This window comes from Chrysemys picta, chromosome 7 (assembly GCF_011386835.1).
Source record: "Chrysemys picta bellii isolate R12L10 chromosome 7, ASM1138683v2, whole genome shotgun sequence".
NCBI classification, from domain to species: domain Eukaryota; kingdom Metazoa; phylum Chordata; order Testudines; family Emydidae; genus Chrysemys; species Chrysemys picta.
The window spans coordinates 18,266,557-18,287,574 of NC_088797.1; the positions used below are offsets into that span (position 1 = coordinate 18,266,557).

Here is a 21,018-nt window from a genome sequence, read left to right on the forward strand (position 1 = left end):
AAACTTTCCTGCCAGGAGGCCAAATCTTGTGAGAAACAGAGCACCATGGTGCTCAGCATCTCGCAAGATCAGGTTCACTGTGCTGCAGTTTGGAATTCAAAGGAACAGAGCCATAAGTTTTCAAGAGACAGAATAAAATAAATGTAAACAAAGAAACCTGTTTGAAATTCTAATGAATTACACTGAAGATTAAGTTTAAATCCTGCTCTCTGTCAGACACGAGAGTTCTGGAGGAATTATCTTTGGGCAACATGTGTCTAATTTTTGGTTTTCTTTAACAAAATACTGATGCCTTATGTATGTTTGAAAGAGGCAAGGAAGCTTAGTATCACTGCTGATCAAAGGTCTCTAGCCACCAGTACAGCAATTCCTGACTGAAGTCAGAAAACAAAGCTTTCCCTACATAAGGTTATTGCGCTATCTGCCAACTCCACTGAAGTTCATTTTAAAATGCTGTAAAACGTTCAAAAGACATCTTGTAAAGAGTCTTAAGTAGAGGAAACACTGTACACCCTTCACATAAATAAACTGAACCTTAATTTAATTTGGCTCCCTGAGGCACAACAATAAATATCACTTCTGATTTTTTTAATAAACTACTACCTACCAGATCCTGAGAGACAGATATAGAAGGAGTGTGGTATGTAGCCCTGTTGGATCATCACTTGGCAGGATTCATACCTAGAAAGGACAGATTCCCTGAACAATAAAGAGTTTAACAGTGCTGCTATAGTTCCAAGCTGTTCTGAACATCTTGAATCTTCAAAGACTTAAGTTCATTGCTAAATCACAGACCCACATCATCTTCTCCTTTTGTTTTACATACTGTGGTCTACTGGAAAGAGCACTGGCTGGTGACTCAGAAGACCTGGATTCTATTCCCAGCTCTGCTACTGGCCTGCTAGGTGACCTTGGATAAGTCACATCACTTCTCCATGCCTCAGTTTCCCATCACTACATTGATTATAACCTCCTTTGAGATCTATGGATATAAGAGCTATATACTACAATTATTATTACTAGGATTCCCACTTTTGCTAACACTGGTGGAGCTGCAGCCATGGCAGGAAAAGTGCTAATATAAGTAAGGCCTGGTTGGGAGATGTAACATATGTTTTATTTCCAAATTCCTGCCCCCAAAAGGGCAGATTTTCATCTATACTGTCACACAAACACACTGGATAGTATAAATGCTTGTACATAGAAGCTCAAGGTGTGAAATGTGAATGCAGTTTTGGATCCTGATGTGAATATACCAAAAGTTCAGGGCTGTTGTAATAATTGGGCCTACATATTTACCGTAATTGTGAGCTCAACAGTGAAAAGAGAGTGAAAGTTCATAAAATGTCACAGTAACCTATAAGAACAAATGTGGAATGGAAAAGGTTCAAAGGCAAGACAGAAAGACTTTGAATTAGTCCAAACAAAAAGGACTAGTGATATAATGCAACGACTGTGTTAAGATCATGCTTGGTAAACAAGAAAAGTCTGAGAACAAAAATCAATGACCCAAAATTGGTGTGTTGGAAATTAGGCCTAATTGGTGGACAAAATTGGTGGCTATTCCACCCATCATTACCTTTTGGAGTCCTTAAAGAAAGAGACTGCAGGGAGAAAAATTGGCTACTGGAGCAAGCTTTACCATCATGGCTGCCATTCCCACTGTCTTCTGACACCCCAGGCCTTCGTCATCCTGATCCTGAGAGATTTCCAGACCAGGCCAGAGAGGGGGACCCATCTGACACTGACACTTCCACCAGCTCTGGCTGAATCCCAAACACTACCTGGGGGGTCAGACAAAAAAAAAAGCCTTCCCCACCCCTTGTGTGTTTTCCTTCCCTACCTTATTTCTTCTCTTTCCTATCTTTGTTATTTCTTTCTCTCCCCTTTTGTGTCTGTCTGTCTTGTTTTGCCTTCTTAGTAAACTGGATTGGACTTTAACAGCAACAACACCACTCCAGCCCTCCTTAACTAGCGTCTCTTTTCTCCCAAAAAGAACAGTTATTACCACCTTTGATACCATCTAAATGACTATCAAATGGGGAAGGGTCTTTTAAAAACCCTCTCCACCTAAAGTGAAAGGGAACAAAAATGTTAAAATTAAAGCCTTACTTAATACTTTACATTTCAAATGCTTGGCTGTATTTCCTCCTTTTCTGTATCTTTGTGGTAGTGTAAATCATGCTGTCTGTGACACCTTGGTGCTTGTCACTGGCACATGACATATTAGTCACGGTAAAGACTCTCTATAAGACCACAAGTTATCGTAAAAATAAAACCAGTTTAGCAATTTTCTTGCCTTTATTCAACATCAGCACTATAGTGTTTATTGTCCTACACAAACTGGTTAGATGTGTCAGCCCATACAGTAACTCATACTATTGTTGCCTCTGATCTGTTGCCCGAAACACTGACCTGTTTTGCCTGTATAGCAGAGATGACTATGACTTTACCAATTCAATCTCTCTCCCCATAGGATTTATCCTCCTTATTACCTTGAATACCATGCAGCCTTTGCCACCTCCTTCTGAATCATTGTGGAGTAATTTCCAAAGGCCTTCACGGGCTGCAGGGTGATTAGTATGTAGCTGATGTCCTTCTCACTTCGCTCCTGAGGACACTGATGAAGAATATGTATGGCACGCTCAGAGATCCTTGACTTTAAGAAGGGAAAGTCAATTATTATAAAGCAACCAGTATGGTTCCTCTCTACATAGATGCTGTTTGGTATCAACAAATTGCTACATTGCAGTCAGTTCCAGAGTATTGTGGTAATAATAATAATAAGAATACCTAGTTCTTATATAGTACTTTTCATCAGTAGGTCTCTAAGTGCTTTACAAAGAAGATTAGTAGTTGTATCCCCAATTTACAGACTGGGCAACTGAGGCATGGGGAGGTGAAGTGACTTGCCCACGAGCACCCAGCAGGCCAGTGGCAGGGCCAGGAATAGAATCTAGGTCTCCTGGGCTGTGCTCCAATGGTAAATTGATAGATTAAGGATATTTTATATTCATTAGTGCAGTGGTTCTCAAAGTCGGTCCGCTGCTTGTTCAGGGAAAACCCCTGGTGGGCCGGGCCTGTTTGTTTACCTGCCGCGTCCGCAGGTTCAGCCGATCGCGGCTCCCACTGGCCGCGGTTCGCCACTCCAGGCCAATGGGGGTTGCAGGAAGTGCGGCCAGCACATCCCTCGGCCCGCGCCGCTTCCCGCAGACCCCATTGGCCTGGAGCAGCGAACCGCAGCCAGTGGAAGCTGCTATCAGCCGAACCTGTGGACGCAGCAGGTAAACAAACTGGTCTGGCCCGCCATGGGCTTTCCCTGAACAAGCGGCGGACCGGTTTTGAGAACCTCTGCATTAGCGGACCATTATTTGATAGTATTATTTTCAAGACAAGTTTGTGAGCAATGAAGATTCACAAGACTGATTAAACTTCATCAATGCTTGAGTGTGATAGTCATTAACTTCAATGTCAATCACACTTCTCTTCTGCTATCTGCAGAATATCTCATTTTAATCAACCAGTTTCAACACATTAATTCATTCTATAGGCTTCAACCAATTAAGTTAAAGGGAGTGCTTAAGAGCATATAGATATTGCATCAGTGTATGCAACTCCCATTCACGTTAATGTGAATTGCGTACACAGAGGGAAGAAAAGGACTCAGAATTGTGACAACAGTAGGAGTTGCAAGCCTGGATCAAAGGCTGCAAATGGTCGTAACTGCATGAACCTAGGAATCAAACACGCCATCGCTCATGAAGAACCAGGTGAAATGTATAGCCTGTTAATTAGTAGGTGACTATAAAGCCAACTAATTATTTTAGACTTATCATTAGGGGTATGAGCACAGGTTCTGGGATTTGTAATAGCTTTTATTTCCCCTCCCCCGGGATTTGGTAATGCTTCAAAAAGCCATTTACAGGGCAGCAATAATACATAATCTCATCTTCTTGGAGGATTTCATTTCCTGGATAGTGAAGATACCCTGAGAACACTAGAGCTTGCATTATTATGGACACACAAATGGTTCCCTAAGGGGGGGAAAAAGCTTATTAAAAACAAACACAAATACTATGCGACTTGGGTTTACTAACTAACTAAATACATACTTAGGTTCACCCATACAGCTGTGAAATCTGGAGCACAATTCTAAATAACAAACCTTGCAAATAATCTACGCCATGCTTCACATTCAAGACCAGATTTTTCAGGCAGTTTTGGCACATAGGCACAGATCCTCAAAGGCATGTTTACATGTGCAATCATGATAACTTCACACCTGGCTGGAGTAAATGCATGCAAAAATGAGGCACATTTGAGACAATTAAACTGACTCTGGCCTTTACGGATTTGTTCAGATGGTATTTTAGCCATTTAAGAGTGAATTTCCAAAAGAAAAGTTGTTCATCTGCCTCACACTGAATATAAAAATACATATTTTAGGAATCTTTTTATCCTCCTCAGAAAAGCTCAAATGGTTCACAGTTCACTATAGCATACATCAGATTTGCAGCATAAATTAAAGCACATTTGACAATTTCCTATCTACATGTGTAGTATATGCCACTGCACATTGCAGGTAGGAAAGAGCACTGGTATGGAAGCAGGAATGCCAGAAAACTTATTTTCCAAGTTTCATGCAAAAAGAATGAAAATGTAAATGGCAAAAAAGATGAGCAGGTACAATAAAACTGATGAAACAGCTTTATACTTGTTGATATAAAGTGCCTGCATCAAGGCTCCCAGCCAGAATAGAGAGACTGACTGAACTGTAATTAAATTGCAACTGTTTGATTAAAACACTGATGAGGATTCAGCCACCTTGGATTTTACACATAAGAACTAGTTTCTACCATACTGTTCCTAACACTGCTTATGGTCTCAGTAAAAGGGACGACTGAAGCTCAAATGCAAGATAAACAATTCACAACAAATTTTCAATTGAACCTTTTTCATTAGGAGTATAAGATCCAGTCTACACTGGAAATTTTGCTTGTATAAGTAAAATATGCTATTCCAGCAAAAGCACTTTTATACTGGAATAACTGCATCTCCACTAGTACCAGCTCAGCACTAGAAACAGTTTGCTGGTATAGCTACCAGGCAACCCCTTCTAATGCAGACATCTTATACTGGCAAAAAAACTCAAAACTGCTTTTCCAGTATAGCTTATACTAGTTCAATGACCAAATAAGCTATACCGGCAAAAGCACTTTTATGTCAGTATAACTGCATCTACATATACGTTTTTACCAGTATAGAAATGTTGTAAAGAAATCGAACCCCTCACCAACTAACAAAAAAAGCAAACATTTCTAGTATGATCTGGCCTAAAATCAGCTTCTTAATAGCCCTAGGAGCATATGTTTTTGTCAAGGCATTACATTCAAATTAACAGACCCTGAGATCACCCTTGTGTCAGTACATATGCAACTGATTAGGTTGGCTTCATTGATAATTATTTAGGCTGGATAACTTGGACCTAGAGGTGGTAACTCTGCTCTCCCCCTACCTGTTTTTTAGTCCTGAACAGTGTCACATCAAAGAGGATCTCTTCCTTAGACTGTTCCATATGGTTTGATTGGGATTTCCATCTCTTGACTCTCTCAATCCCATAGTTGAGGTTGGCTCTAACCAAAAAGACACACACTTGTTAGTAAAAAGCAACAGAGGGTCCTGTGGCACCTTTGAGACTAACAGAAGTATTGGGAGCATAAGCTTTCGTGGGTAAGAACCTCACTTCTTCAGACTTGCATCTGAAGAAGTGAGGTTCTTACCCACGAAAGCTTATGCTCCCAATACTTCTGTTAGTCTCAAAGGTGCCACAGGACCCTCTGTTGCTTTTTACAGATTCAGACTAACACGGCTACCCCTCTGATACTTGACACTTGTTAGTGTAAAATCTTTCAGCTAACTAAAGACAATTTGAAGGCTTACAATTCTTGTCCACATCCAAACACCTAAGCGTGGGTCTATGAATTACCAAGTGTATGAAAGTATGGAGATTACGCTTATTAATTGTGTCTTAAATGACCAATTCAAATGGCTAACACTTTTCTAACACTAGGCCCAGCCTGCAAACCCATACACATAGCCTCCAATAGTTTTGTTACTGTCAATGGGCCAACCTGCATAAGTGAGTGTTTGAAAGATTGGGCCCTGGGTTATTTTTGTAACTGTGACATCTCATCACTATACAAAACAAAAACCTCTCCTTTTCTAGCTGTAATTTTTGGAGCTGTAAATCTTCTGATCATTTACATATAACTGTAGTAAACTAAATTCAGACAAATATGCAAAGAGGTTATGACGACTCATGAAGGTAATACCCAATAAGCTCTGGAAGATCCATAGACAGTAACTAAATAGCAACACATCCATATTCTATGGTGTCACATAACTTTCATTTACCTGCTCCAAAGTTAACCCAAAATTTCAGACTATAAGTGTACATGATGTATAATTGAAACAGAAGTGTTTACGTACTAAGTACAAGGTGCTCAGATACCATGGTAATGGACGTGATATAAAAGCCTAAGTAGAATAGAATAAAATGTATTACAAACAAATATTCATTACTCACAGTAGGTGGTGCTCTCTGTAAAGTAAGCAAAGCATAACAATGCTTTTAGCAGCTTTCTGAAATCTGAACAGAAGATTTGGCTGAAAGAAAAAAGTAACCAATAGCCAGTTACTCTTGTTACCAGTTCCAGTGATTGTTAGTTACACAATAAGTATCATTACAAAAATCTTAGTGCTGAAGAATGCTTTTCATACTTGAAGCTCCTTATTAAAGCAATTCAGATAAAGGACTCACGTTTCAATGCAAAAGTGCATTTATTTTCCCTGTTATACTGTAAGTTGAAGTGTCAGAACTGCAGATCTACAAAACTGTACTATGACTCATTGTCCCTTCTCAAGTCTTTTATAGGAATCTAGAAATTACAATCCCATATAGCCTGACAGCCTGTTTCTGACCAATATCAGATGCTTCAGAGAAAACCTTGATAATGCACGTAACCAGGCAATACTGTCCATGAGGAAAATTCCTCTTTACCCCAGTCCTGTAATCAGTTTATGCCCTGAAGTATGAGGGCTGATTGCCCTTGAAATGTTATCCTAGTTTGAAAATCCCCTACTCCTTTTGGGAGAAATCTGCATTCCTAAAGGCATGAAAGGTCATAAGCACAATCATGGTTCTACTGCACAAGAAAGTGGGGAATTGGCAGGGACACAGAGAAACTGTGCAGGGAGGTTCAGCACTATTGTTGTGTCCGTTTTCTGCAAAGCAGTGCCGTGGGGGCACTTTGAGTGGCCAGTAGGTGCATAACATAGATCCACTGGTCAAACACTTCAGCAAGGGTACAGAGAAGCCACAGTACCTACTACCACAGCCTCTGTTGAATAAAACTTTGAAACACCTCATAAAAACACCAAAAATCGTTTGTCTAAGGACTAGATTTTCTTTTCATCCTGCCCTCATTCTTTACTACTTAGGAAGTTTACATGGAAATAGGATGTTGGTTTCTTGAGTCCTTCTGCCCCTGCTGCGTATTCCTCACCCTGTGACATTATAACCAGGCCCACAGCTCCCAACTGAAATGTCATAAGCAGAAGATTATGGGCCAGATTCTCCTTTCATACACACCAGTGTAAATCAGGAATAGCTCCATTAAAGTCAATAGTCACATTAGTGTGAGATCAGAATCAGTTCTCCATTGAGTGAGGAATGAGTGACGGCAGCAGCAGCAGACGACTGGATAGAAGCAAAAAGCCCTCCTTCAGGCAGCCATTCCTTTTAACAGAAGACAGAGAAAAGTGAAATACTGGATATATTTCTCTAACAAGAAGTTAGTTCTGAGTTTTCCACATGGTTTCAGTCTACAGTTAAAAGGTCAGATTTTTATCAAGATCAACTTCTGGCAGTTTTACATAAGGCTCAACATTAGATGCCCTGACATGAAACCTCTTTAATTTATATCACACAATTTTCACCATTGTATTGATAAAATCTTCTGTCAGTTTTTGTGCAAAAAAAAAATCTATTTTTGCTTACATATATACGAAATTGCTTCCTTAGTACAAAGATAAGGGCCAAATTTATTCCTGGTGGAAGCCCATTGATGTTTATAATAGAGTTATATCGAGGTTAAATTTGGTCCTATCAGTCAGTCCCATATAAAACTATATTCTGCTAGTCCTCACCTGAAAGCATGCCTGGTCTTCCTGGGCAGAGTACATGACCTCCTGCAGAGATTGGGAAAGTGCCAATCTGCTGTCTCCTTTGCCTTTAGGAATTCTCAACTTTTCCCCCAGCTTTGCTTTTGTCAGTTTCACCCTTTCCAGAGCCAGTGGTCCTGTGAGATTTCCCCTTTGGAGGATTCTATCAGTGAATCTGGATCCATGCAGATGTTTCCCTGGGGGAAGGCAGCCACACACAGTAGGATTCGGACCAGAGATGAGCTTTCTTCTGTGATTCCTCCTGTTTCTCCCATTTGCAGAATCCTCCCCCAGAGCCTGGAGTGAGGCTAGGATGCTGGCTTTCCTTGTCTCTGTGTCTAGTAGCATCTTGCTGCTGGAAATAAAAGACACAAATGGACACCAATAGCCTATTGAAAAATTATCTAGTTTTAAGAGTTTAGTTGCAACAAAAGTCACTGCATTTTTCGTGTGTGTGTGTTTGTTTTTGTTTGTTTGGGGGGAGAAGAGGGACAAAAATATAGGCCAAAAAATATGCAAAGTCTCCTCCACTAATATAAATATTCCTTCTCCCCAACAGTAAATAAAGAGATTAGTGATAAAGACAATAGCAAAAGAGAGAATGAGTCTCATAAATAAATAAAAACTGCGACCAAATTTCCAAACGCTAAATCCTAAATGTGAGAGGTCCAAATTGAAATAAGTTAGTTAATAAATGTTGCAAAGGGAACTGTCAAATGTAGCTAATAAGATCCTGCCTCACTGATCTACTGGGAGAGATGTGGAAGGAGAGCTAGGAATAAAGCATGCCTCTTTCAGTTACTAATCCGTGCTCCATTGCCCAGTTAACTCATACAGACAACAGACACAGCCGGTCTTAAAAAGCTCTGATTTACATTGTCCAATAAGGAGGGGAGAAAGGCGGATCTTCAGACGTTTTGTTTCTGTTGCTTTGAAAGTTACAGCTTAGTATCCAGGGAAATGCAGCTGACAGGGATGTGATATATGGACCTTCCGAGAAGGACCCACTCCCTCACAGGAGAGTACAGCACAGTGCATTTGGAAATAGAACTTTGAAGACTTCTGTCCACCACATGCATCAATTACAACACACACTCATTCATGCCCACACAGATTTCCTTACACAATAGAATTTTCATACATAACCACATACACACATCTACCCACTCCTACATACACATCCTTTCATTCACTTGTTTCATACACCATATGTACACCTATCAGACACATAGAACCATCCAAAGTAAACACCGCACGTGCACTCCCAGACACCTCACATTTACTAAAACTTAGTCATCCCATAAAGCACAAATATACATTCAGAATTTCTCAGAAGTGCTTCCCCTATGGAGCTCTGCTGTCAGCAGCGGCTCCAGGCACCAGCGCTCCAAGCGCGTGCCTGGGACGGCAAGCTGAGGGGGGCACCCTGCCGGTTTCTGTGAGGGTGGCAGTCAGGCAACCTTCGGTGGCTTGCCCACGGGAGGTCTGCTTGTGCCGCGGATTCGGCAGCGGGTACGCCAAAGCCGCAGGACCAGCGGTCCTCCCGCAGGTATGCCGCCGAATCCACAGGACTGGGGACCTCCCACAGGCAAGCCGCCGAAGGCAGCCTGCCTGCCGTGCTTGGGGTGGCAAAAAAAAACTAGAGCCGCTCCTGTCTGCTGTAATCAAAACAGGTGGTGTCCTGTAATTTTGATAGTGAATTTTTATTTGTAAAACTATTAAAATATTACTTTAGGTAGAGGGCCTGATTGTTCTCTAGAGCAGTGGCTCTCAACTTTTCCAGACTTCTGTACACCATTCAGGAGGCTGATTTGTCTTGCGTACCCCAAATTCAATTCACTTAAAAACTACTTGCTTACAAAATCACACACAAAAATACAAAACTGTCACAGCACACTAGTACTGAAAAAATTACTTACTTTCTCGTTTTTACCATATAATTATAATATAAATCAATTGGAATATAAATATTGTACTTACATTTCATTATATAGTATATAGAGCAGTATAAATAAGTCACTGTCTGTATGAAATTGTAGTTTGTCCTGACTTAGTTAGTGCTTTTTACGTAGCCTGTTGTAAAACTAGGCAAATATCTAGATGAGTCGATGTACCCATGGAAGACCTCTGCATACCCCTGGCTGAGAACCACTGCTATACAGACTAATTATTTTTATCGTTTCCATTCAAAAAGCATGTATGATGCTCCTCCCCTTTTCTCTCTCTCACAGACATTTCTTGATATTACAAGGAATAGCTCTCTAAACTCCAGGGATCCTGAGGGGAAAAAATATACTATGCAACTATGTAATTAAAAGCTACCATAATGAAGATGCACAAGGGGCAATTAAAATTGCACAGAAACCTAAATTTCCTAACTTTCAAGGGTTTCACTTTGCAATGTAAATAATATTCGGTGTAAATAACACCGATTTGTAATGTCATTTCATACATCCTTTCCAATACTTAGCAATCATTTCAACAAGGCTTTTCCAAACTGCAGTTGACACCACAGTGATAAAGAAAATTTCCACTGTACAATTTGAATGTTAATTTGCTTTTTAGCAAGACAAGGTGGGTAAGGTCTTTTATTGAACCAACATCAGTTGGTGAGAGAGAAAAGCTTTTGATTTATACAGAGCTCTTCATCAGGTCTGGGAAAGGTACTCTTAATGGCCACAGCTAAATAGAAGGTGGAACATGTTCCCAGACCTGAAGAGCTCTGTGTAGGGGGAAGGCTTGTCTCTCTTACCAACAGAAGTTGGTCCAATAAGAGATATTACCTAACCCACCTAGCTTCTCTAATATCCTGAAACCAACAGGGCTACAAGAACACTGCATACAACAGTGTTGCTTTTTGGCGGACTATAGGGGACATGCTACTGTTACAAATCTATTGTAAGTGGTCAGTTTCATAGCACTAGTCAAACCTAATGATCCAAAGTAACAAGTATAGAATCATAACAGGAGTCTCGCAATGAAATTAAGGCCTGGTTTTTTTAAAGTCTTGCAAAAGACACATCCAGCTACTACACCCACAAACACCCAGAGGATGAACACCCATGAAATGAGCATTTAAATTACACCTAGGGACACCTAGCTTTGCAAAAGCACCCTAAGTTTTGGTGGTTTGGGAGACCACAGAAAAGGGGCACCTCTATAGTACGCAAGACCCAAACTGCACAGCACAGGGCTTTTTGGCTCCAGGTAGGGTGACCAGACGTCCCAATTTTATAGGGACAGTCCCAATTTTGGGGTCTTTTTCTTATATAGGCTCCTATTACCTCCCACCCCATGCCAATTTTTCATACTTGCTGTCTGGTCACTCTTGCTCCAGTGCTGCTCGGGGGGGAGCAAGTGGGGCAATTTGCCCCAGGCCCTGCAGGGGCCCCCATGAGAATATAGTATTCTATAGTATTGCAACTTTTTTTTATGGAAGGGGCCCCAAAATTGCTTTGCCCCAGGCCCCCTGAATTAGGGTTATCATACGTCCGGTTTTTCCCGGACATGTCCGGCTTTTTGGTAATCAAACCCCCGTCCGGGGGGAATTGCCAAAAAGCCGAACATGTCCGGGAAAAATACCGGCCGGGCACTTCCCCTCCCGGACTCCAGCTGCTCTGCTCGTCCCCTGACTCTTCGGCTCTGTTTAAGAGCCGAGCTGGCAGAGCGCTCCAGCTTCGGGCAGCCCCCTTGCCTCCAGACCCCAGCTGCCGGCCGGGCACTTCCCCTCCCAGGCTCCAGCTGCTCTGCTCCGGCGGCGCAGGATCCGGAGGCATGGGGGCTGCCCAAAGCCGGTAGCGCTCAGGCAGCTTGGCTCTTAAACAGAGCCGAAGAGTCAGGGGAGGAACAGAGCAGCAGGGGCCCGGGAGGGGAAGTGCCCGGCTGGCGACGCAGGGTCCGGAGGCACGGGGGCTGCCCAAGCGCTACCGGCTTCACGGTTTACCGGGCAGCCTCCAGACCCTGCGCCCCTGGCTGGGCGCTTCCCCTCCCAGGCTCCAGCTGCGCTGGGGAAGTGCCCAGCCGGGGGCGCAGGGTCTGGAGGCTGCCCGGCAAACCGTGAAGCCGGTAGCGCTCGGGCAGCCCTTTTCTCGTGGCTGGGAGGGAGTTAGGGCGGCGACTTTGGGGAAGGGGCAGAGTTGGGGCGGGGCCGGGGCTGGGAGAGGGGCGGGGCTAGAACCCGTGGAGTGTCCTCTTTTTTTATTTTTTAAATATGGTAACCTTAGCCTGAATCCTCTAGGTGGCCCTGTTTGGCTCACAACCACCCCCGCCGAATGGCACCTGGAACCAGCTTGGGGCCGGTGCCACGCTGGATGGAGCACACCCCTCAGCCTAACACGTCAGCAGCCAAAGGGCAGGTGGAAATGCTGAATATGGAGCCACCCCCTCCCCGCGCCTCCCATCCTCGAGCTGGGGAGGATCAGATCATGTGCTAGGGTCTGATCCGCCTCAGCCCCTGGCCCGTCCTCAGCCTCTGCCTGCCCCGCCCTCGTTCCCCCCGGAGCGCGCCGCCCCTTCCCTGAGGGACACAGTAACACCCTCCCCGCCCACACCCTCAAACAACGCCTCAAAATGGCAGCGCCGCCCCCCCCGTAACTAGACAGGCCGCGGAGCAGCTGAGTACACTGCCCCACACACCCCTCCGCCGCCAGGCGGCGCAGACGCAGTAAAGTTAGAGCACAAGTGCACTCCATCCCCTCAGAGCAATGGCCGACAGGCCGCGCATGCGGGTTGGAGTCGGTTTTCCGCCCAAGCACTTCCCCACAGAGTAATGGCGCCAGTGTCCTGCCGCGCATGGGCAGGAAGCACCCGTAGGCCTCCTCGCACCCCCGGGTCTGTGGTGGTTGGCGCGTCGGCTCGGAGATGCCACAGGAGCTGGCGGCGGAACAGCGGGGACGGCTCCTGCGCTCTCTGAACACACGGGAGCCCTCTCACGTGATCTTTTGTAATCGGAGCCCCCGGGTGGTCATCCCCATCTGGCTGGACTTCGAGGGCCAGCCACAGCCCTACCCGGTCCTGCAGCCGGGCACCGGCCGGAGGATGTACAGCTACCTCGGTGGGGACGGGCGGGGGGTGCACATCTTCCAGGGGAGGGGTACATTCACACCTGCCAGCGTGGGGGGGGGGGTGCACAGCTACCAGGGTGGGAATGGGCACAGGCTGCACTACTAGGGTGGGATGGGCGGGGGTGCACAGCTACCTAGCTGGGGATGGGTCGGGGAGAGCATAGCTGCCAGGGTGGGGACGGGTGGTGGGGTGCACAGTTACCACAGTGGAGATGGGCACAGGGTGGACCTACCAGTGTGGGGATGGGTAGGGGGTGCGTGCCCACCAGGGTGGAAATGGGCAGGGTGGTGCAAAACTACCAAGGTCAGGATGGGTGGGGGGGTGCATGCCCGCCAAAGTGGGGACAAGCGGGGGGGCATGTGCCCCCCAGGGTGAGGATGGACGCGGGGGTTTCTTGAAGCAGGGGGGTGAAACTGATGTGCAAAGGTGAACCTTGGATGGATTTATAGCCGTGGATGTCAATAAAGTATCTGATTCAAAACAGCAGGTATTACCCACCCTGCCTGTCCTGTGGCCACTGTTTTGAAGTCCAAAGGGTCCATGGCTGCCTGCGTGTGTTTATTTAAGGAACTGGCAACAGTGTTCGCTCCTGGGAAATCCCTAGTGGACTTCAGTTCAGACATCTATTTGAAAGCCACTGGCAGGCACACAAGCCACAAGAAGAATTGAAATAGTTACTAATTCCAGAGCTCAATTTCATTTTAAAATAAATTACCTTCCTCATATTTATCTACAACATAGATAACATTAAAAATAATTAGAAACATAGCTCCTTTGTTATATTTAATCTCTGTTTTGTTATAGAACATCTTTGGCTGTTCAGAGATGCAGAAACAGATGATGGACTTCTTGTCAATCAGACAGAGCTGTTTGTGCCTTCTCGCAATGTGAATGGTCAGCCCATATTTGCAAATATCACACTTCCAGGTACAATTATAAAGAGAGTTAAATCTGCTAGAATTTAAGGGGAAATTGATGAGCTAAGATCAGAGACCTTATTCTACTTTGGTACAAGGGAGGGTGTGAATGAATCAGATATTCAAGCAATTAATAAAAACTTTATATCTAAAATTGAAAACAAGGGATTTCTAAAGCAACATCATTGATTTCTCTTGAGTACAGTTATTTACAGGGTTTTGACATTATTTAAGTCTCCCTGCTCTCTGCATTTCTAATGTATCTTATGATATATTTCATGATCCATTGGATAGGGTACATAACTGTGAGTCAGAAGATCTGAATTCTGCTTCTCTCTGCCAGTGACTCTGTGATAGACCTAACCTTACTGAGTCTCATTCTCTCCATTTTGGGAAAAGTAATACCTATCTCACAGAAGTATTGCAGGCTAAATTCATGAATGTTTGTGAGATACGTCTGACATATTTGGCTGGAGAGTGCTAGAGAAGCTCAAATAATATTACATAAATATTAATCTTCTCTCTCTCTTTGCAGTATTCAGTCTGAAAGAGAGGTGTCTTCAGGTTATTCGCAGTCTGGTAAAACCAGTGGACTACAGGAGATTGGATATTGTTCGGTCATTATATGAAGATCTGGAAGATCATCCCGACATTAGGAAGGATCTTCAACGGCTGTCTCTGGAAAGAAGTTAAATGATAAGGAATGGTGTCCCTGATTTAAAATGAACATCATTCATTCCAGACTCTTAAGTGGGGAAGAAAACTCTACTGGGAAACTACTGTGTGTAAGTGATGTTAACCACATTGAAACACATTTCAAGAGCTGAGTAGGTGTCAGGATTTCATGCTCTGGAAGGTGCCTGCTCTCATTTGGTTTCAATATATAAAATTTATTAGGATGGCAAGAGCAAGATTCAAGAGATCAAATAGTATGTAACATATACCAAGTTTATGATGTTTCAGTTTAAACATAGTAGACTCAATTCTGCATGCAATTAAACCTATGCAATGCTATTGACATCAGTGGCCTTGTATAAGTGGAACTAAGGACAGAATCTTGCTCTTTGACTGTTTCAGAACAAATGTAACAAAAGGCGTTTCTGATATAGAGATATAACACTGGCTTGCCCACGATCATTCTGTTTTGGAGGGTATAAATACAGACAATTTCCTTATCATTAGAAAGAATGCTACATCAAGGATGAAATTGAACTAGCTGCTTGAATGATCAGGAGCCAAACACAGCACTTGTAGAAGTGTGTATAACTCCATTGACTTCAGGGGATTTTGACCTCCTTACATAAGGACTAAATTTGCTCCTATCTTGCTCTTAGGGAACCTGATCCAAAGCCCACTAAAGTCAATGGAAAGTCTGTATATATAGGCATAAGGAGTTTTCTGCCCCTGCTCTCTGCATTTGTGTATCTGCATCAGGGTTATCAGAATCTACCACACGGGTCGGCACATCCCTCACCTGCGCCGCTTCCCGCCGCCCCCATTGGCCTGGGACAGCGAACCGCGGAGAGTGGGGGCTGCGATCGGCCGAACCTGCCGCGTCAGCAGGTAAATAAACTGGCCCGGCCCGCTAGGGTGCTTACCCTGGCGAGCCGCGTGCCAAACATTGCCGACCCCGATCTAGCACGTAGGGTTGAACAATATTTCTAGGTTAAAACACTTTTTGAAAGGTCACTGGCTGGATGTTTTTCCCTCTCCTGTTGCTGGACCTTTTTATTAACTTATGTGGACCTCTATGCATCACTTTGAGTTAATGTGTCCTGGTGTGGTGAGAGATTGCTTCTGATGATGAGTTGGCAAGGTTGGAGGGTTGTTTGAAGGCCAGAAGAGGACACAGACCAGGACATGCCAACTCTAAGCAGCACGAGACCCTGTCCCAACAACAGATGCAAAACCTGCAGACCTAACGCCAATGCTACAGTAAGCAATATCTCCCTGCAACGCACCTTTTAAGAGCCAAGTGTCATACACATGCTTATCACAACATGTGGTGTACCTCACCCAGTACATCAAGTGCCCCAGCAATAACTAGGTGGGTGAAACCAGACAATCACTGTGCTCTGAATTAACTCTCACAGAGAAAATGATAAAAGACAAAAACACCATATCACCCATGAACGAACACTTTTTCACAAAGCAATCACTCCATATCTGACCTCTCAAACTTCATCCTCAAAGGAAACCCGCACAACGCCTTCAAAGGATGAGCCTTGGAACTTCCAATTCATAATTCCATTGGATACTAAAAACCCTGGACTTAACAGAGACTGGTTTTATGGCTCATTACAACAATTTGTAACTCACCTTACTGCTTGCTAATTGCCCACTTCATTTTAAGTGGTCTGCTATAGTAGGAATGAACCCCTTATGCTTAACAATCTGTCCCACCTTGTATTTAGCTCAGGCACTCTGGTTACCTCCCTGAGACCTGAGGAAAAGTTCTGTGCAGCTCAAAAGCTTGTCGCTTCCACCAACAGAATGTGATCCAGTAAAAAATAAATATTACCTCACCTACTTTGTCACTCTCAAAACCTGGGACCAACATGGCTGCAACAACCATGCAAATAACATATGTGCAGGAATCCATCAAAGGTGTAAATACTATGCAAGGTGAGCAGCAGATCTTTGCATAATATTTTGCCATTGTTTAATCTTGCACATTTATTTCTAATGAAACAAAATATATACATTCTAGGAAAACTGCTGTGAAACTAAATGAGTAAGAAGCCACAGTGTAAATATTTAAGTGTCTTTCCATTTTTGTAAATATTAGTTGTTTTTTTTTCTTAAAACATTGTGAATTAACTGAGTTTTGTTCTGTGCCAGAAAATGTAAATACATATTAACTTGATATTGGGTTTTATTTTTTACATGGTTTTCTTGTGTATAGTTTACATGGTTTTTTAGCCATATATTCTTGCATACTAGAAGGAACCCCTGGAGGTATTTTTAATCAACCACAAATGTACACTTTGCAAAACTACTGAAACAAAGGCACAAGAAGTGAGCTGTAGCCCACGAAAGCTTATGCTGAAATAAATTTGTTAGTCTCTAAGGTGCCACAAGTACTCCTGTTCAGTTTACAAAATGTAACTAACTAACCCCTTCCATAGGCTGTGTCTACGCTAAACTTTTCCCCCTAAAATTTCCCTCTGTTGCTACTAAGATGAAGCTCCAATGTTGGGAGCTCTAGTGTAGACAAAGTGCCAGCAGTTTCCACCATTTAAAACCACCCTCTAACGTAGTTGTGGTAAAAACACCAGTACCTTGCCTACACTAGTACTCCACTCTTGCTACCTCTGATTGCTGCTCCACTAGTAGTAGTAACAATGGGAAATACTTTTAAAAAAAAAAAAGTCTGATGTAGACAAGGCTATGTAGATTGGATTCAGATTCGGACACTTAGTAATTTGTCCAGGCCCTAAAACTTCCTTTTTTTTGTTTAAAGTATGGCAAATCACATACTTTTACGGCTCAATTCTACAAACACTGGGACAGACTCTTTTTATCAGTGTTGTTCTTGTGTTATTCTATATTTGTCCAATAAATGTATTTAGTGTTATAATCCACTTACAAAAACAGCCTATTTTGAACTGACTGTTTTTCTAATAACTACTAGATCTTAGGTTTGAACATGCTTTTTTGGGTTACTCCTAAGCATTCTGTATAATATGGTTTAAGTTACGTAGATTTTATGTGCTCTTGTGACTATCAGGATTATTAAAGTTTGTGTTAAAATTACTCCCATCAGTCTGTGACTAGCTGCTTTGAAATTTATGAAAAGTAATATTTTCAAGTTATAAACATTCAGTAATTCTTCGTACAGGACTGATCATAATTAAAGGGCCAGATTCACTGGTCTGCTGGAGTGGTGTAAAGCAGCAGAGCATACTGGTGCATCTGCCCCAGAAGCAACAACTTAGGCTAGGTCTACACTACGGGGGGGGAGGGTGTCGACCTAAGATACGCAACTTCAGCTACGTGAATAGCGTAGCTGAAGTGGCGTATTTTAGGTCGACTTACCTAGCTGTGAGGACGGTGGCGAGTCGACCGCTGCCGCGCCGCCGTCGACTCCGCTTCCGCCTCTTGCCGCGGTGGATTTTCGGAGTTGACGGAAGAGCCATCGGGGATCAATTTTATCGCATCTTCACTAGACGCGATAAGTCGATCCCCAATAGATCGATTGCTACCCGCCGAAGATGTGCTCTTACCAGAAAATACACACTTAGAAGCCCAATGCTCTGACTTGGGTGACCTTCTAGAAGTATCTATAAGATACCAAGGCAACTTAATTAAACTTTTAGTTAATGTTGATTCTGCTAGGCAATTGATTTTTGCAGGTTTCTTGTCTTAATTTTAAGACATGTTTCACCATGGATCAGGGCCAGCTTAGCTGTTTAGGAAAAATACCAGACCAGAATATGTAAAGTTTGATACTCTGTTCTGGAATTTTCCCTGAACAGCCACGCGGACCCTGATCCACAGTGTACCTGAAAGGAGAATTTTTGCTTTAGGTTTAAAAAAAAAAAAAAAACTGGAGGGAAGCATAGTGACAAGCAAACAAACCATGGAACCACACGTAAAATGTACTTTAAATCAGTGGGAGTTTTGCCCAAATACGGATTAGAATTGAATTTTATACAGCCACTTGCACCCCATTTTGCATCTGATTGTGCAAACTGCCAAGCAAGCACTGTCAGCAAAGCCAGTGGGCGTTGAGTGTACCTTGTAAAGTCATAAATACTCCTAAGGCCTTGGCTACATTTGCAAATTACAGCGCTGTAAAGCCTCCCCCAGCGCTGTAACTCACTCCCCGTCCACACTGGCAGGGCACTTACAGCGCTGTATCTCCCTGGGTACACCGCTGCAGGTACTCCACCTCCCGGAGAGGAATAACAGCTGCAGCTAATCACCTTGTGAAGTGGCCAATCCTCTCCATTGTTGTGACCGGCTGCAGGAATGCGGAAGTGCCGGTTTCAAAGCTCCTACCACAAAGAAAAGCAAACAGATTGCAGCTTGCTTTGAGTGAGCGAATGAATGAGCAGGGGGACGGGAGTTCGGAACTTGCAAAATAGAGAGCTGACATGCTCCAAAAAGCACTCTTTCTCCCCCCACACTCTCTGTCACAATCCACCCCACCCGCCCCACCCCCCGTTTTGAAAAGCACATTGCAGCCACATGAATGCTGGGATAGCTGCCCATAATGCACTGCTCCCAACACAGCTGCAAATGTTACAAGTGTGGCCACACCACTGCGCTGGCAGCTGTCAGTGTGGACAGACTGCAGCGCTTTTCCCTACTCAGCTGCACGAAGACAGGTTTACCTCACAGCGCTGTACAGCTACAAGTGTAGCCAAGGCCTAAGGTTCTTCCACATCCAAGATGAAGGGCTTATGTAACCTTTCCACGCCTAAATGAGTCCAATATCTGCCATTTCTTTCATTCCTAATGCACTGAGGGCAAGTTTACGCTACCACCTAAGTCGATATAACTTATGTCACTCAGGGGTGTGAAAAAAACACATACACCCTCCAAGAGACACAAGTTTTACGCTGTCCACATTGGCGCTATGTTGGTGGGAGAGGCTCTCCTGCCGACGTAGGCCTTGGCTACACTCGTGGATTCACAGCGCTGCAAGTACTCCACCTCTCCGAGGGGAATAGCTTGCAGCGCTGCGAGCGAGCGTGCAGCGCTGCAGGCGCTGATTACACTGGCGCTTTACAGCGCTGCGCTCAGGGGGGGTGTTTTTTCACACCCCTGAGCGCAGCAAGTGCAGCGCTGTGAATTGCCAATGTAGCCAAGGCCATAGCTTCTGCTTCTTGATAATGTGGAGTAATCATGCCAACAGGAGAGCGCTCTCCTGTTGGTATAGCACGTCTTCACCAGACACACTCCAGCAGCGCAGGCTGCACTGATGTAGTGCTGCACTGTACACTTGCCCTTATTCTTCCCATGCTTTTTGGGAAAAGTGGTTTATTCAACACATCAGTGAGTATCTGTCTCTGAGGGTTATTTTATTATTTGGATTATAGTAGCATCGAGAAAACACAACCAAGATCAGGGTCTGACTTTTAGACACTGTTGCTGGGGCTGACCGCAAGTTACCTTGGGCTGTTATTACAGCATAGTTCAAGGGGAGCTAGTAGTGAACTGCTGGGCTGGCTTGCAGCCACTTGACTGATAAACTAGTAAAGAGATAAGGAAGGCCGGAGAGTGTTGAGTGTGGGAATAGAGAGCAGCAGTGATTTCTGCCAGAGCCTGCTTGTGGGTGAATACGCCCCCTCCCTTAGAAGGAGATGGTGATAAAAACAGCTATGAGGATTGCTTTAGACGAACAGTCTCACCTGCGAACCTAGGCCTTGTGGGTGCCCAGGAATTCCCCATGCTGGAGCAGCGCCTGCTACGAGCCCTCAAGGACAAGGCTGGAGGGTCCGGGACGGTCCGTAGCAGAAGGGGCGTAAGCATTGATGCTTGCTTGCTTGCTTGCTTGCGTAGTTGCTGGAAAGCATGTATTTAGTAACGCGTGAAGGCTGGGAAGCTTATTATAGCTTGGCAATAAAACCGGTTATACTTATGCACCTGTTGTGGCTTCATTGAGTGTATCTGAGCCCTCCCCTTTGGCTTGACAATTGTACGTAAATAGAGTAAGAAACACTTTCTGCCCCGAAGAGCTTATTACATATATAGACAAAGAAAGTATTCTTACTCCCGTTTCACGGAAGAGATTAAATTACTTGCCTAAACTCTCAAGGAGGTTATGGCAGGAACTGAAACCAGAGCACCTGAGTCCCAGTCCGCT

At 44.0% G+C, this 21,018-nt stretch overlaps 2 protein-coding genes across 6 annotated transcripts in view; one reads left to right on the forward strand and one right to left on the reverse strand.

The window, feature by feature from the left end:
* Positions 1 to 12,309, reverse strand: part of LOC101936781 (cyclic nucleotide-binding domain-containing protein 2-like) — a 31,215-nt gene extending 18,906 nt beyond the window's left edge. Inside the window, exons 1-6 of one of the 4 annotated variants that reach the window (XM_065550844.1) lie at positions 12,183 to 12,309; positions 8,209 to 8,575; positions 6,587 to 6,666; positions 5,516 to 5,633; positions 2,496 to 2,659; positions 608 to 681 (exon numbers count right to left, since the gene is read on the reverse strand). In XM_065550844.1, the coding sequence (XP_065406916.1) occupies positions 608 to 681; positions 2,496 to 2,659; positions 5,516 to 5,633; positions 6,587 to 6,666; positions 8,209 to 8,571 (799 nt within the window). In that variant the 5' untranslated portion in view covers positions 8,572 to 8,575; positions 12,183 to 12,309. Of the gene's footprint in view, positions 1 to 607; positions 700 to 2,495; positions 2,660 to 5,515; positions 5,634 to 6,586; positions 6,667 to 7,651; positions 7,799 to 8,208; positions 8,986 to 12,182 lie in introns of those variants that run through there. The other 3 variants (XM_065550845.1, XM_024105005.3, XM_042849883.2) reach the window with 3 other exon arrangements.
* A 585-nt stretch (positions 12,310 to 12,894) lies between these two features.
* On the forward strand, positions 12,895 to 17,960 carry VHL (von Hippel-Lindau tumor suppressor). Of its 2 annotated transcripts, XR_010589031.1 has the most exons (4): positions 12,954 to 13,276; positions 14,092 to 14,214; positions 14,740 to 15,729; positions 15,870 to 17,960. XR_010589031.1 is itself a non-coding variant. In XM_005288482.5 (3 exons), exons 1-3 carry the CDS (start codon positions 13,084 to 13,086, stop codon positions 14,895 to 14,897), a joined length of 474 nt encoding a protein of 157 aa, XP_005288539.1. In that variant the 5' UTR covers positions 12,895 to 13,083; the 3' UTR covers positions 14,898 to 17,960. The 2 variants fall into 2 exon arrangements, 1 of the variants encoding a protein (XP_005288539.1); XM_005288482.5 differs by having other exon boundaries at positions 12,895 to 13,276; positions 14,740 to 17,960.
* Positions 17,961 to 21,018: the final 3,058 nt, after the last annotated feature.

Bases quoted from the DNA above. Each gene is read 5' to 3' on its own strand.
- VHL (XM_005288482.5), top strand. From the start codon at position 13,084: ATGCCACAGGAGCTGGCGGCGGAACAGCGGGGACGGCTCCTGCGCTCT. The intron at 13,277-14,091 runs GTGGGGACGGGC...GTTTTGTTATAG, and splicing joins GAGGATGTACAGCTACCTCG to AACATCTTTGGCTGTTCAGA. The intron at 14,215-14,739 runs GTACAATTATAA...CTCTCTTTGCAG, and splicing joins TGCAAATATCACACTTCCAG to TATTCAGTCTGAAAGAGAGG.